The sequence below is a fragment of the Emys orbicularis genome, chromosome 16 (assembly GCF_028017835.1).
Source record: "Emys orbicularis isolate rEmyOrb1 chromosome 16, rEmyOrb1.hap1, whole genome shotgun sequence".
Taxonomy (NCBI): Eukaryota; Metazoa; Chordata; order Testudines; family Emydidae; genus Emys; species Emys orbicularis.
The window spans coordinates 2,850,471-2,865,811 of NC_088698.1; the positions used below are offsets into that span (position 1 = coordinate 2,850,471).

Consider the following 15,341-nt stretch of genomic DNA (forward strand, 5'->3'; position numbering starts at 1 on the left):
AAGGAGGATCCAGGGAACTACAGACCGGTCAGCCTCACCACAGTCCCTGGAAAAATCAGGGAGCAGGTCCTCAAGGAATCAATTCTGAAGCACTTAGAGGAAAGGAAAGTGATCAGGAACAGTCAGCATGGATTCACCAAGGGCAAGTCATGCCTGACTAGCTAATTGCCTTCTATGATGAGATAACTGGCTCTGTGGATGAGGGGAAAGCAGTGGATGTGTTATTCCTTGACTTTAGCAAAGCTTTTGATACGGTCTCCCACAGTATTCTTGCCAACAAGTTAAAGAAATATGGGCTGGATGAATGGACTATAAGGTGGATAGAAAGCTGGCTAGATCATCGGGCTCAACAGGTAGTGATCAACGGCTCCATGTCTAGTTGGCAGCCGGTATCAAGCGGAGTGCCCCAAGGGTCGGTCCTGGGGCCGGTTTTGTTCAGTATCTTCATTAATGATCTGGAGGATGGCATGGACTGCACCCTCAGCAAGTTTGCAGATGACACTAAACTGGGAGGAGTGGTAGGTATGCTGGAGGGTAGGGATAGGATACAGAGGGACCTAGACAAATTAGAGGACTGGGCCAAAAGAAACCTGATGAGGTTCAACAAGGACAAGTGCAGAGTCCTGCACTTAGGACGGAAGAATCCCATTCATTGTTACAGACTAGGGACCAAGTGGCTAGGCAGCAGTTCTGTAGAAAAGGACCTAGGGGTTATGGTGGACGAGAAGCTGGATATGAGTCAACAGTGTGTCCTCGTTGCCAAAAAGGCTAACGGCATTTTGGGCTGTATAAGTAGGGGCATTGCCAGCAGATCGAGGGATGTGATCGTTCCCCTTTATTCGACATTGGTGAGGCCACATCTGGAGTACTGTGTCCAGTTTTGGGCCCCACACTACAAGAAGGATGTGGAAAAATTGGAAAGAGTCCAGCGGAGGGCAACAAAAATGATTAGGGGACTGGAGCATATGACTTATGAGGAGAGGCTGAGGGAACTGGGATTGTTTAGTCTGCAGAAGAGAAGAATGAGGGGGGATTTGATAGCAGCCTTCAACTACCTGAAGGGAGGTTCCAAAGAGGATGGACTGAGCTAGGCTGTTCTCAGTGGTGGCAGATGACAGAACAAGGAGCAATGGTCTCAAGTTGCAGTGGAGGAGGTCTAGGTTGGATATTATTAAACACTATTTCACTAGGAGGGTGGTGAAGCACTGGAATGGGTTACCTAGGGAGGTGGTGGAATCTCCTTCCTTAGAGGTTTTTAAGGTCAGGTTTGACAAAGCCCTGGCTGGGATGATTTAGTTGTGGTTGGTCCTGCTTTGAGCAGGGGGTTGGACTAGATGACCTCCTGAGGTCTCTTCCAACCCTGATATTCGATGATTCTATGATTCTATGGTGTCAGTGGGATCCTGCCTGCAAAGTTCAGGGCTTTGGATCAGGGCCAAAGCAAGGGTGCAGCTGGGATTGGCTCCTCCTCCCTCTCCACCCCCCCCCCCCCACTGCCAGCCAAGAAGCACTGAGCACTGGTGTAGCTTGCAAATAAATGCCAGCCAATGCCAGGTGTCTGGGCTCTGCAGGGACCGGGGTGGCAGTTGTGATGCCCCTATGCCTGCCTGGTTGTCCAAAGCTGGCATCGATGTATAGGGATCCGTGGTGGCCCCCAGCTCCTGGAGCAGTGCCCTGTGTCCAAGACTCACCTGGCGGTCCAGCGGGACCCTTGGCTCCAGGGATTCCTGATGGCCCCTGGCTCCCAGCATCTCCCTTGGGACCCGACGGGCCTGGGGGTCCTTGGGGCCCTGGTTTCCCTGCAACAGAAAGAGCAAAAGGAAATACCCAGTTAGGTGCCAGTGCAGCATTTGCCAGGGGCTGTGCCTCCTTGGAAGGACAGAAGGAGAGCAAGGTACCTCTTTGGGCAACCCCAGGGATCCTAACCCCCAAGGAGGAGGATGGCCACGTCCCTGGGCAATGGATTGCGGTGCGGCTGCCACAGTCAGAAACCAATGGGAGTGGAGCTTGGAGGAGCTGTAAGGGGCTGGGCTGAGAGGTCCAAGTGAGGGAGCCCTCTATCCACAGCCCCGGTCTGCGGTGGGACAAGCCTCCCCCCATGCTGGCCCCTGCCAATGGGCCTCACCCCCTGCTGTTTAGTGTCCACAGCCTCCGTCCTGAGACAGCTGATGGGGGGCCTTAGGCTCCCCTCGCCCCGGAGCCGCACCTGCCGGGGCCATGCCAGGGTGGCATTCTGAGGCATGCCAGGGTGGCACCCATGTGCACACCTGTCCCCCAAGAACTCAGTGCACATGGGTGCTTTAAGGTAACGGCTCTCAGCTGGAACCCAGCTGGGGGCACGGGAACCTGTGACCTGGCAGCGAAGGGCTGTGTCTCGTTGCCCCAAGCCATCCAGTGCCCACACCCAACCCGGGATGCGCACATCTCAGTTAGTGAAACGTTCTAGACAGGATCTGGTCAGCTCAATGCCAGGCCAGAGGCCTCACGCCCTGTGGCACCCTACAGACTCCATAGGCAGGGGCAGGGCGATCACCTGCGGAAACCCCCATCGGGGCACTGCACCTCTCCTTCCTCCGGCCGCAGGCTTGGGAACGCTCCTACCCACCACTGGCCGCACTTCAGCTCCCCCCTGACCCCTGGGCCCGCTCTCAGCTCCTCTCTGCAGAGGATGAAGAGGGGCTGGAGCCCGGCTCACACACACTGCCCCAACGGCAGCAGCCACAGGGGAATCATGCCGGGAATCATGATCCCCTGGTCATGACGGCTGCACTGTGGCTGGCCTGTGCCCGTGCCCGCCTGCAGTGGGGCCCGCCTGCACCCCGCCCGCCTGCACTAGGGCCCGGCCCACACCCCGCCCACCTGCACTGGGGTCAGCCCGCACCCCGCCGGCCTGCACTGGGGTCAGCCCTCACCCCGCCCGCCTGCACTGGGGCCCGGCCTGCACCCCGCCGGCACCCCGCCAGCCAGTGCTGGGGTCAGCCCGCACACCGCCTGCCTGCGCTGGGGTCCGGCCCACACCCCACCGGCCAGCGCTGGGGTCCGGCCCGCACCCCGCCGGCCTGCACTAGGGCCCGGCCCACACCCCACCCACCTGCACTGGGGTCAGCCCGCACCCCACCCACCTGCCCCGGGGCCCGGCCCGCACCCCGCCAGCCAGCGCTGGGGTCCGGTCCGCAACCCACCCGCCTGCACTGGGGCCCAGCCCGCACCCCGCCCGCCTGCGCTGGGGTCAGGCCGCACCCCACCTGCCTGCACTGGGGCCCAGCCCGCACCCCGCCTGCCTGCACTGGGGCCCGGCCCGCACCTCGCCAGCCAGCGCTGAGGTCAGCCCGCACCCCGCCGGCCTGCCCCGGGGCCCGGCCCGCACCCCCCAGCCAGCGCTGGGGTCCGGCCCGCACCCCACCCGCCTGCGCTGGGGTCAGCCCACACCCCGCCCGCCTGCGCTGGGGCCCAGCCCGCACCCCTCCCGCCTGCGCTGGGGCCCGGCCCGAACCCCGCCGGCCTGCGCTGGGGCCTGGCCCACACCTCGCCAGCCTGCGCTGGGGTCGGCCCACACCTCGCCAGCCTGCGCTGGGGTCAGCCCGCACCCCGCCAGCCTGCACTGGGGTCAGCCCGCACCCCGCCAGCCTGCGCTGGGGTCAGCCCGCACCCCGCCAGCCTGCACTGGGGCCCAGCCCGCACCCAGCCGGCCAGCATTGGGGTCAGCCCGCACCCCCCGGCCTGCACTGGGGCCCGGCCCGCGCCCGGCCCGCACCCCGCCTGCCTGCACTGGGGCCCGGCCCGCACCTCGCCAGCCAGCGGTGGGGTCAGCCCGCACCCCGCCGGCCTGCACTGGGGCCCAGCCCGCACCCAGCCGGCCAGCATTGGGGTCAGCCCGCACCCCCCGGCCTGCACTGGGGCCTGGCCTGCACCCCGCCGGCCTGCGCTAGGGTCAGCCTGCACCCCCCGGCCAGCGCTGAGGTCAGCCCGCACCCCCCCGGCCAGCGCTGGTGCCAAGCACTCCACTCTCGAAGGAGCTGGTGATTTAAGCAATAGTTCAGCACTGGTTTCTGTGTCCTTCCGAGGGATCAGGGGAAAGGGAGGAGAAGCAGAGGGGAGCCCTGTCAGGCAGGGGCAGAGCCTGCAGTGGAGACTTGCCCTCCTTCCCTTCCATTGCTTCCCACTTCCTCCTCTGCCCCCATCTCTTTCCCTCCCTACTGCACCCCCCCGGGCATCCCTGAGCCTCTCCCATTAGCCTTTCTGGTCTCTGCCCCTGTGGCTTGCTCCCAGACCCAGCTATGTCATAGCGCTCTTGGGCTGGGAACTCTCTTGTGCCTTAGAAAGAAAATGCTACATACCATCCCGTCCGGGAACGGCACCCCGCGGCGTCTCTCCCACTCCTGGGTTCCCTGGGAAAGAAGGAGAGAATGGGGCATCAATCTGCTCCCTGGAGCCAATGGTCTCTTCTGCCTTCAGCCTGGCAGAGTCAGCTCACCTGCCACCCCCTTCTCCTGTGCCAGTGGTGTTACCTGGCACTGGGAAGCCACTTTACTTCTGAGCCAGCTGGGGCTGGGCCAGGCCAGGCCAGGCCAGCCCTGGAGAGCAACACCCCCGACTATCCAACACAGGCAAGAGTCCATCCACAGCCCCCCTCCTCTCCGCCCCCCACAGCCACAGGCCTCAGCCCTGCTCTGCTGGGATCCACCACCAGGGGCGCTCTACTTGGACTTCAAGCTCTTGGGGGTGGGGCCATCTTTCAGTGTCATGTTTAGACAGCAACTGGCACTGGGGGTTCTGCTCAACGACCGGAGCGCCGACCTGGGCACTGCTGCAATACAAACAATGCAAATAGGGGTCAGAGGGAAGAACATGGGTTTCCTTAGACCGGTGCCGTGGGGAGCAAAGGGCAATCGGGTCTCTGCCGTTGTTTTCTTTCCTTTGATAATGGCGAGAACATCGCTCAGGCAGTGGGACCCCCAGGACTTAGACTGATACGCAGCTACAAAGGGCATCGCTCTGCCCAGTGCTGAATTGCAGCCACCTCTGGGGCAGAGTGCAGCAGCTGTTCAGGCCGTGGTGACCGCAGGCAATGAAGAATACCTTGTCCAGCTGAGTTTAGGGAGGCCGAATGGGACTGGCCATGTTGGGACATGGCTGGGACACAGGCATTGGGGAAAGCGGCCTCGAATCGTTCAAGACTCCAACTGGACAGTGTGGGTTGTATGACTCATGGGAAAGACAGCGCCTCCAGCCTCATGCTAGGGAGTCGCACCTGTACTGATTCCACCTACAGTCCTGTCTGCAGTGCCGGCGTAGGTGGCCCTTGGAGGTCTCCTCTCCAAGCACTTTGCTTTACAAGGAGCAGATGATTTATCCAGATCCCAGCCACCAGGGCCTTGTGAACGTCCCCTCTCCTTCTAAAGGGGGCCCTGATCCCCACCAGGGAATAACCATCCTCTCGTCCCCCCCTCTGCTAACCCATTTGCTGCATGCTTTGGTTTTATTTCGCCCTTGTGTCTCCCCAGCTCTCTGGTTGCCCTCCCTGTGCTCGGACTGTCCTTGGTCTTCAGGGGAGAGAGACACGGAAAGCAGGAGCCACACCCAGAGATATGGTTGGCATCCGCCCTGCTCCTTGATCCCACATGAGCGCCTCTCTCCCAGCCAGTCCGGGCCCTGTGTGGCAGGAGGCAGGGAAGCCATCCGACCTGCCCCATCCCTTCAGTCTCAGGGGCACGTTGGGTAGGTCCTGGTGGCTCATTTAGCTGGGATCTGCTTGTTATTAGACTCCCAGCCAGACTGTGACGATGGTGACCAGGGGAAATTCCTCTAGTCATTCAGTTGATCTCTGAAGGTGCCTACTGGGGAAGCAGGAGCCCCAGGTGCCAGGAGCCCAACAGATTTACTGCCCAGTTCTAAAGCCCAGTTGCGAGCTGATCTCGGGACAATATGCACTGGGGCTCTAAGGGCCTGTTGCATGCAGTAGCCCTGTGGGGTTGTGGGCTCTCTCCCTCTGCCATTTCACCTGCACGCCTGGGGCGAGATGGAGCAGCAGGCCTAAGCCCCTCTGCTCTTGCCTAGGACCGACCACACCCAGTCACCTAGGGCTGGTCTAACTCAGGGCACGGCAGCTGGCCACACTCTCCCGAGCCAGGTGATGGGTCCTGTCCTCCAAGTGGAGTCCTGGCCCTCACCACCGCCCTTCTGCTCAGCACTGCAATGGCAAGGCAGCCTGCACCCGCCGGGGGTGACAGAGCGACTCCCAGACCAGCTCCAGCCAAGGGCTCATTAACAGCACAGCCCCAGCGGAGCTAATGGGAGCCTTTCCAGTGACTGTCTGGGAGCTGGAGTGGGCACTACCTGGGCAGTCACTGGAAAGGCTCCCATTAGCTCCGCTGGGGCTGTGCTGTTAATGAGCCCTTGGCTGGAGCTGGTCTGGGAGTCACTCCGTCACCTGCCTCATTAACAGAGCAGCCCAAGAGCCCGTCCTAGCCTGGCTACCATTTAGTTCCCTTGGGGGAAGGGTGGGGTGCTCGAGAAGGGAATCGTGCCACCCAGCTATACATTTATCACCCCACCCTCCTGCTGCTGCTCTGCCCCTAAAGCACAAACACATGGCCTGTCAGAGCAGCGGAGGCCTGATAAATCTTCCCGCTGCACGGAGCTGGAGCCAAAGCCAGATCAGCCTGGTCCTCAGCGGCACTCAATTTAACTCCCGTGCAGTCCCTGCCCAGTGGGGGCTGGGACATGGCAGAGGCTCCACTCTGAGCCCCTGCCTTTGGGCTGGGCTGGAGTGGGACAGCAAGCCTTACCCTTGTCCTCCAAAGACCCATGTCCCTACGCCAGTGAGGGGGGAGGCAGTTCTCCTCTGGGTCAGACAGACAGGCTGCTGGAGATAGCACTGCACATCGGGAGTGGATTTGATTCTCCCTTGTTGCTACGTTTTTCTGTATGTTCATATGACAGACTGCAGGCACCTGGGGCAAGGGCTGTCATAGAATCATGAAGATTAGGGTTGGAAGAAACCTCAGGAGGTCATCTAGTCCAACCCCCTGCTCAAAGCAGGACCAACACCAACATCCCAGCCAGGGCTTTGTCAAGCCGGGTGTGACGAAGTGGGGGGTTTTCTTGTTTTCTGTGGAGTTTCAATGGTTTGCATGCGGAGGGGGTGGGACTCAGTTTCCCTGGGTGTTACTGGTTTAACGAGGTGAGGGGAGAGGGAGTGTGTTTTGCAGAGGACCGGAGAGAGGACGTGGGGACTCAGCCGATGGCCGGGAGGATGGATACCCCAGCGACCGGTGACCTGGCGACCTGGTGACCCAGAGGCCCAGCTAAGGAGACGCAGCCGGTTCTGGCCAGTGGGAGGACAATGGGCTGCAGAGTGAGGACCCAGTGACCTAACCAGCCGGTTCCAGCCAGAGGACAGAAGCAGGAGAGGAAGCCCCGGTTTACGACCCTGTTTACCTGGAGAGAAGACAATGGACAGAGGCGGGGCCTGGGGCCGGGGATCTCAGAGGCCCAGCTGCCCCTGCTAGGGGCTGGAGAGGGGAAGCAGGGAGAGCCCACCTGGAGGCAGAGTGACTGGGTTGTGCTGTGCTGAGGGAGGCCAGTCCTGAGGGTCAGAGAGTTTCCTGTTCTGTGTTCACCTCTCAATAAATCCTCCTGTTTCATGCTGGCTGAGAGTCACTCTGGTCTAGAGAACAGGGTTGCATCAACCCCTTCGGGGGTGGAGGCCCCAGGGGTCCAGAGCGAGTGGACTCCCTGAGGGGGCCCACGGCAGAGACAGATGTGCTAAGGCTCAGAGAGGTGCGGATCCAGGAGGTGGAGGGGCCGGACCTCAAGAGAGAGTGGACCCCCGAGAAGGGCTGTCTCACTAAAAGGGACACCCCCACGGACCGCACGGGGCCGAGAGTGGGCACGGTCTGTGAGTCCGTGACAACGTGGTGTCAGAAGTGGGATGTTTCGCGGATGCACCCTGTAGACGTTGGCTGCGGGCGCAGGCGCTTTGCAGTGAGTGGCTGCCAGCGATAGAACAAGGGTATTGAATGGAACCAGCCTGGAAATGGCCTACAACCAGCTCCGTAAGAGCGACCTGGCCCGTCTCTGCAGGGAGAGGGGGCTGAGCGTGGGGAGGCTCACTAAGGAGTGGCTGATTGCTCAGCTTGTAGAGAATGACCCGTCTGAGGCGCAGGCTCCAGACCCCAGGGGGGCTCCCGGGGTGCCTGGAGAGCCGGGGAGTAGCTGTGGGGGCAGTCTGTGTAGTGACCGGGAGTGGGTCAGACCTGACTCCCCAGTCAGTACAGGGAGACCCCAGTCAGGTTCCTCCCTCGAGGAGCTGCGGAGATTGGAGCTGCAGCTAAAAGCAAAGGAGCTGGAGCTGGAGGATCGGAGGCTGGTGGACAGAGAGAGAGAACGAGCGGACCGTGTAGAACAGCGGAAGCACGAGTTGGAGATGGACGAGAGGCGGGCCAAGAGGGCCTGCCACGGGGTAAGTGGGGAAGGGCCCTGAAACGCCAGTGGTGTGGGGAATCTAGACACCAAACTGCTGCCCCAGTTCAAGGAGGGGGGGGATATTGATGCCTACCTCACAGCCTTTGAGAAGGCTTGTGAACTGAACCAGATTGACCCCGCAGACAGGCTTCGCTGTCTGACCCCCCTGCTGGGTCCCAAAGCCATACAGGCGTTCAGCCAAATGGATGGTGTTGAGACGGGGGACTACGACCTATTCAAACAGGCTTTGCTGCTGAAGTTTGAACTGACCCCCGAGGCGTACAGGAAACGATTCCGGGGTGTGCGCAAGGCCTCAGGTGTCTCTTACAAGGAGGTCACCAACTTGCTGGGGGAATATCTCCGCAAGTGGGGGAAGGGCGCAGGGGCCACTACCGCAAAGGATGTGTATAACCTGGTGGGGTTGGAGCAGCTGTATGACATCTGCCCTCCGGACCTTAAGATGTGGCTAGTGGACCGGAAGCCCAAAGATCTGCGCAGTGCAGGGGCACTGGCGGACGAGTTCGTGGACAGTAGTTGGGGGGCTAAGGAGGGACCCAAAGAGGTTGGGGTGCACGACCACCTGCCTACCGAGGTGCTAATGGGTAATGACTTGGAGAACTGGCCGGATAACACTCATAGCGCCCTGGTCCTTACCTGGAGCCAGAGCCAGCGAGGGGTGCGGGACCTCCCGAGGGGGGGGGCTGAAGCGCCAAGGGTAGGGCTCGACAGGGCTGGGCCGGAGCCTCCGTCCCAGGGTGGGGAAACTGAGGCGCCACCAGCCAGGGCTGTAGCCTCAGACCCAGCAGCTGAATTCCAAACGGAGCTGCAGGTGGATCCCTCCCTGGAGAAACTGAGGGCCCTGGCTGGCAACGGCGGAGCAGGGTCTCAGGGGGAGGACCGCCGGGAGCGATTCCTGTGGGAGAGGGGATTCCTGTACCGGGAATGGACTGGTTCAGGGCGAACTGAATCTTGGAAAGTCGGGAGGCAGCTGGTGGTTCCCCAGAGGTACCGCCGCAAACTGTTGTTCTTGGCCCACGATATCCCCCTTTCGGGGCATCAGGGCATCCGGTGCACCATGCAGAGGCTGCTGCAGAACTTTTACTGGCCCGGGGTCTTTGACGCTGTCCGACAGTATTGCAGGACCTGTGACTCCTGCCAGAGGGTGGGAAAGGCCCGGGATAAGTGTAAAGCCCCGCTGAGACCTTTGCCTATCATAGAGGAGCCTTTCCAGAAGGTGGCCGTGGACATAGTGGGGCCCCTCAGCAGGGTGACCCGGTCAGGGAAGAAATACATCCTGGTGGTGGTAGATTTTGCTACGCGCTACCCCGAGGCGGTGGCCTTGTCCTCTATCGAGGCAGACACCATGGCAGACGCGCTGCTGACCATCTTCAGCAGAGTGGGGTTCCCTGAGGAGGTCCTTACAGACCAGGGGTCTAACTTCATGTCGACCCTGCTCCAGTGCTTGTGGGAGAAGTGTGGGGTCCGACACACCTGGGCCTCAGCCTACCACCCTCAGTCCAACGGGCTAGTGGAGAGGTTCAATGGGACCCTAAAGAGGCTGCTGAAAACCTTTATGGACCAGCACCCGCAGGACTGGGACAAGTATTTACCCCACCTGCTGTTCGCATATAGGGAAGTGCCCCAGGAATCCACAGGGTTCTCCCCGTTCGAGTTGCTGTACGGAAGGAGGGTGAGGGGTCCCCTGGACTTAATGAGAGCCGAGTGGGAGGGAAAGGCCTCTCCCAATGGGGAATCAGTGGTAGAGTATGTACTGACTTTCCGGGAAAAGCTCGTGGAGCTCATGGGCTTGGCTAGGGGGAACCTAGCAAGGGCCCAGAGGAAGCAGAAGGTCTGGTACGACCGCTCAGCACGTGCCCGCTCATATGCTACCGGGGATCAGGTGATGCTCCTCATCCCCGTGAGGAAGAACAAGCTGCAAGCGGCCTGGGACGGCCCCTTCACGGTCATCAGACAGGTAAACGAGGTGAACTATGTGGTGGAACTGTCCAACCGGGCTCACAGCCACCGGGTGTATCACGTCAACATGATGAAGCCGTACTGGGACAGGGAGAAGTTGGTGCTGGCTGTGTGTGGGCAGTGGGAGGAGAAAGGAGAGGACCCCCTGGTGGGACTCCTCCCTGAGGCTGGGGCTAACCCCTCGCTAGAATCAATTCCCCTCTCAGACCAGCTAACCCCTGCCCAGCAGGCAGAGATCAGAGAGGTGCTGCATTCATACCGGCAGCTGTTCTCCAGCCGGCCTGGGCTCACTAACCTGGCTGTCCACCGGGTGGAGACGGGAACCAACCCTCCCATCAGGTGTTCCCCATTCAGGGTCACTGGGAAAACAGCCCAGGACCTGGAGAGAGAGGTCGGGGACATGCTGGCTTTAGGGGTGATCCAGCCGTCCACCAGTCCCTGGGCCTTGCCGGTGGTGCTGGTCCCCAAGAAGGACGGGTCGATCCGGTTCTGTGTGGACTATCGGAAGCTCAATGCCATTACCGTGTCCGATGCCTACCCCATGCCCAGGACTGATGAAATCTTAGACAAGTTGGGGGGTGCCCGGTACCTCACTACCATGGATCTTACCAAAGGCTACTGGCAGGTGCCTTTGGACCCGGAGGCCAGGGCGAAGTCCGCCTTCACCACACCAATAGGGCTCTTCGAGTTCCTGGTCCTGCCTTTTGGCCTCAAGGGGGCACCTGCCACCTTCCAGCGCCTGGTGGATCAGTTACTAAGGGGGATGGAGGGCTCGGTATCTGTGTCTTTAGCCAGACCTGGGAGGAACATGTGTCCCAGGTGAAGAGAGTGCTGGGTCGCCTCCAGGATGCAGGACTGACCATAAAAGCTGAAAAGTGCAAGATGGGGATGGCAAAGGTTTTATACCTGGGCCACAAGGTTGGGAGTGGCCACCTGAAGCCGGAGCCGGCCAAAGTGGAGGCAATCAAGGCCTGGCCCGCCCCCCAAACTAAGAAGCAGGTCCAGGCTTTCATTGGGATGGCAGGGTACTACCGGAGGTTTGTGCCCCACTTTAGCTCCCTGGCAGCACCCCTCACGGAGCTGTGTCGAAAGGGAAAGCCGGACAAGGTGGTCTGGACCGAGCAGTGCCAGAGGGCTCTCTGTGCGCTGAAGGGGGCACTTATCCAGGGCCCGGTGCTGGTAAACCCAGATTTTAACAAACCCTTCCTGGTGTTCACCAATGCCTCGGACACAGGGCTGGGGGCGGTACTGATGCAAACTGATACTAAGGGGGAGAGACACCCCATTGTGTACCTGAGCAAGGAGCAGCACTGTGCGGCCATAGAGAAGAAATGCCTGGCCATGGTGTGGGCCCTTAACAAACTGCAGCCGTATCTATTTGGGCGGCACTTCACCGTGTACACCGACCATTCGCCCCTGACGTGGCTGCACCAAATGAAAGGGGCTAATGCCAAGCTGCTGAGGTGGGCCCTGCTCCTCCAGGGTTATAACATGGAGGTGGTCCATGTGAGGGGGAGTGCCAATGTTATAGCGAATGCTTTATCGCGGGGCGGGGACCCTGAACTTCCCCAGGTCACTGGCTAAATGACCCTGCTCCGTTCAGCCTCGAAGGGGGGAGAGATGTGACGAAGTGGGAGGTTTTCTTGTTTTCTGTGGAGTTTCAATGGTTTGCATGCAGAGGGGGTGGGACTCAGTTTCCCTGGGTGTTACTGGTTTAACGAGGTGAGGGGAGAGGGAGTGTGTTTTGCAGAGGACCGGAGAGAGGACGTGGGGACTCAGCCGATGGCCGGGAGGATGGATACCCCAGCGACCGGTGACCTGGCGACCTGGTGACCCAGAGGCCCAGCTAAGGAGATGCAGCCGGTTCTGGCCAGTGGGAGGACAATGGGCTGCAGAGTGAGGACCCAGTGACCTAACCAGCCGGTTCCAGCCAGAGGACAGAAGCAGGAGAGGAGGCCCCGGTTTACGACCCTGTTTACCTGGAGAGAAGACAATGGACAGAGGCGGGGCCTGGGGCCGGGGATCTCAGAGGCCCAGCTGCGAGCTCGGGGCTGGAGAGGGGAAGCAGGGAGAGCCCACCTGGAGGCAGAGTGACTGGGTTGTGCTGTGCTGAGGGAGGCCAGGCCTGAGGGTCAGAGAGTTTCCTGTGCTGTGTTCACCTCTCAATAAATCCTCCTGTTTCATGCTGGCTGAGAGTCACTCCGGTCTAGAGAACAGGGTTGCATCAACCCCTTCGGGGGTGGAGGCCCCGGGGGTCCAGAGCGAGTGGACTCCCTGAGGGGGCCCACGGCAGAGACAGACGTGCTAAGGCTCAGAGAGGTGCGGATCCAGGAGGTGGAGGGGCCGGACACCGAGAGAGAGTGGACCCCCGAGAAGGGCTGTCTCACTAAAAGGGGCACCCCCCACGGACCGCACGGGGCCGAGAGTGGGCACGGTCTGTGAGTCCGTTACACCGGGCCTTAAAAACCTCTAAGGAAGGAGATTCCACCACCTCCCTGGGTAACCCATTCCAGCGCTTCACCACCCTCCTAGTGAAACAGTGTTTCCTAATATCCAACCTAGACCTCCCCCACTGCAACTTGAGACCATTACTCCTTGTTCTGTCATCTCCACCACTGAGAACAGTCTAGATCCATCCTCTTTGGAACTTCACTTCAGGTAGTTGAAGGCTGCTATAAAATCCCCCTCACTCTTCTCTTCTGCAGACTAAATAAGCCCAGTTCCCTCAGCCTCTTCTCATAAGTCAGTGGTTCTCAACCAGGGGTCCGGGGCTCCCTGGGGGGCCACAAGCAGGTTTCAGGGGGTCCTCCAAGCAGGGCCAGTGTTAGACTCACTGGGGCCCAGGGTAGAAAGCCAAAGCCCCACTGCTTAGGTGTGAAGTCTGGGGCCTTGAACCCTGCCATCTGGGGCTAAAGCCAAAGCCTGAGCAATGTAGCTTTGCAGGGCCCCCAGTGGTGTGAGGCCCCAGACAATTGCCCTGTTTGCTACCCCCTAACATCGGCCCTGGCTTTTATATGCAGAAAATCAGTTATTGTGGCACAAGGGGGCCATGGAGTTTTTATAGCTTCTTGGGGGGCCTCAGAAAGAAAAAGGTTGAGAATCTCTGTCATGAGTCATAGAATCATAGAATATCAGGGTTGGAAGGGACCTCAGGAGGTCATCTAGTCCAACCCCCTGCTCAAAGCAGGACCAATTCCCAACTAAATCATCCCAGCCAGGGCTTTGTCAAGCCGGGCCTTAAAAACCTCCAAGGAAGGAGATTCCACCACCTCCCTAGGTAAAGCATTCCAGTGCTTCACCACCCTCCTAGTGAAATAGTGTTTCCTAATATCCAACCTAGACCTCCCCCACTGCAACTTGAGACCATTGCTCCTTGTTCTGTCATCTGCCACCACTGAGAACAGCCGAGCTCCATCCTCTTTGGAACCCCCCCTCAGGTAGTTGAAAAGCAGCTATCAAATCCCCCCTCATTCTTCTCTTATGGAGACTAAACAATCCCAGTTCCCCCAGCCTCTCCTCATAAGTCATGTGCTCCAGCCCCCTAATCATTTTTGTTGCCCTCTGCTGGACTCTTTCCAATATTTCCACATCCTTCTTGTAGTGTGGGGCCCAAAACTGGACACAGTACTCCAGATGAGGCCTCACCAATGTCGCATAAAGGGGAACGATCACGTCCCTCGATCTGCTGGCAATGCCCCTACTTATACAGCCCAAAATGCCATTAGCCTTCTTGGCAACAAGAGCACACTGTTGACTCATATCCAGCTTCTCGTCCACTGTGACCCCTAGGTCCTTTTCTGCAGAACTGCTGCTTAGCCAGTCGGTCCCTAGTCTGTATCAGTGCATAGGATTCTTCCGTCCTAAGTGCAGGACTCTGCACTTGTCCTTGTTGAACCTCATCAGGTTTCTTTTGGCCCAATCCTCTAATTTGTCTAGTCATGTTCCCCAGCCCCCTGTCTCTTCATCACATGTGCACACAGCACCTGGCACAACGGGATTCCTGACCTCTGACTCTTCTGGAAGTGCAAATAAGAATTGCTTTTAATAGTTACTTTGCTTTTGCCTCTAGTGACTTTTTAACGGCAGAATACCTCTGTAACTGCAGCGCTGCTGAATTGCTGCCACCTCTGGGGTGGAACACAGCAGCTGTTTAAAGCGCACTGCAACGGCCAAGACGAATCCCATGTGCGACTGAAACCCAGGGGAGTGTTTGGGAGGTGGAATGTGTTGACCTAAGCTGGGATTGGGGCAGAGCTTTGGGGTGATGACGGGGCTTCGCAGCTGAAGACTCTGGAGGCTCAGGAGAGATTTTAAGCCTTAAGAAAGTTACAAGGAAAAGGACAACAGGGCAGAGTGGAGGGACCCAGGGAAAGGTGAGTGGGGATATCAGCCCGGATGGATTCACCCATCACTGGGCCCTAGGCAAACACTCTTCTCCCAGCCTTGTGGGACAGGACCTGCCACTGTGGGGTGAGTGCAAGATGGGTGCACTCTCCAACCCCCTCACCCTCCAGTGTCCCCTCTGCATCAGGCCGAGATTAAGGTGGCAGCTGCCATGGTGGAGGGTGAAGCTGCCCCCTTGGCACAGCGAGGAGGAGGATGCTGGCCTAGGATTTTGAGCCCTATGTGTTAATGCAGCCCTGGACATCAGGCTGAGATTTGGGGCTATGGAGACCCTCTGCCATCCCACTCGAGCCAGGGCACAGAACTTCCTGCAGCGTCAAGGGCCCATCCTGCTACCCTCACTCAGACCAAACTGGGAGCTTTGCTTGAGTGCATTGGGCAGGACTGGGCTCTGAACTGATGGAAAGGCCCAGCCCCCATGCTTAGCGCCAACGGACTCCTGCTTGTTCCATCTCCAGGGCCAGGCATGGAGGGGACCTGGGGCATGTGGATTT

General features: G+C 59.5%; 1 protein-coding gene across 1 annotated transcript in view; it reads right to left on the minus strand.

Moving 5' to 3' along the window:
• The window catches only part of EMID1 (EMI domain containing 1), a 109,647-nt gene that overhangs the window by 18,872 nt on the left and 75,434 nt on the right, over positions 1-15,341 (minus strand). The window contains exons 7-8 of the mRNA XM_065418029.1: positions 4,338-4,388; positions 1,692-1,799 (exon numbers count right to left, since the gene is read on the minus strand). Coding sequence (XP_065274101.1) covers positions 1,692-1,799; positions 4,338-4,388 — 159 coding nt within the window. The remainder of the gene's footprint in view (positions 1-1,691; positions 1,800-4,337; positions 4,389-15,341) is intronic.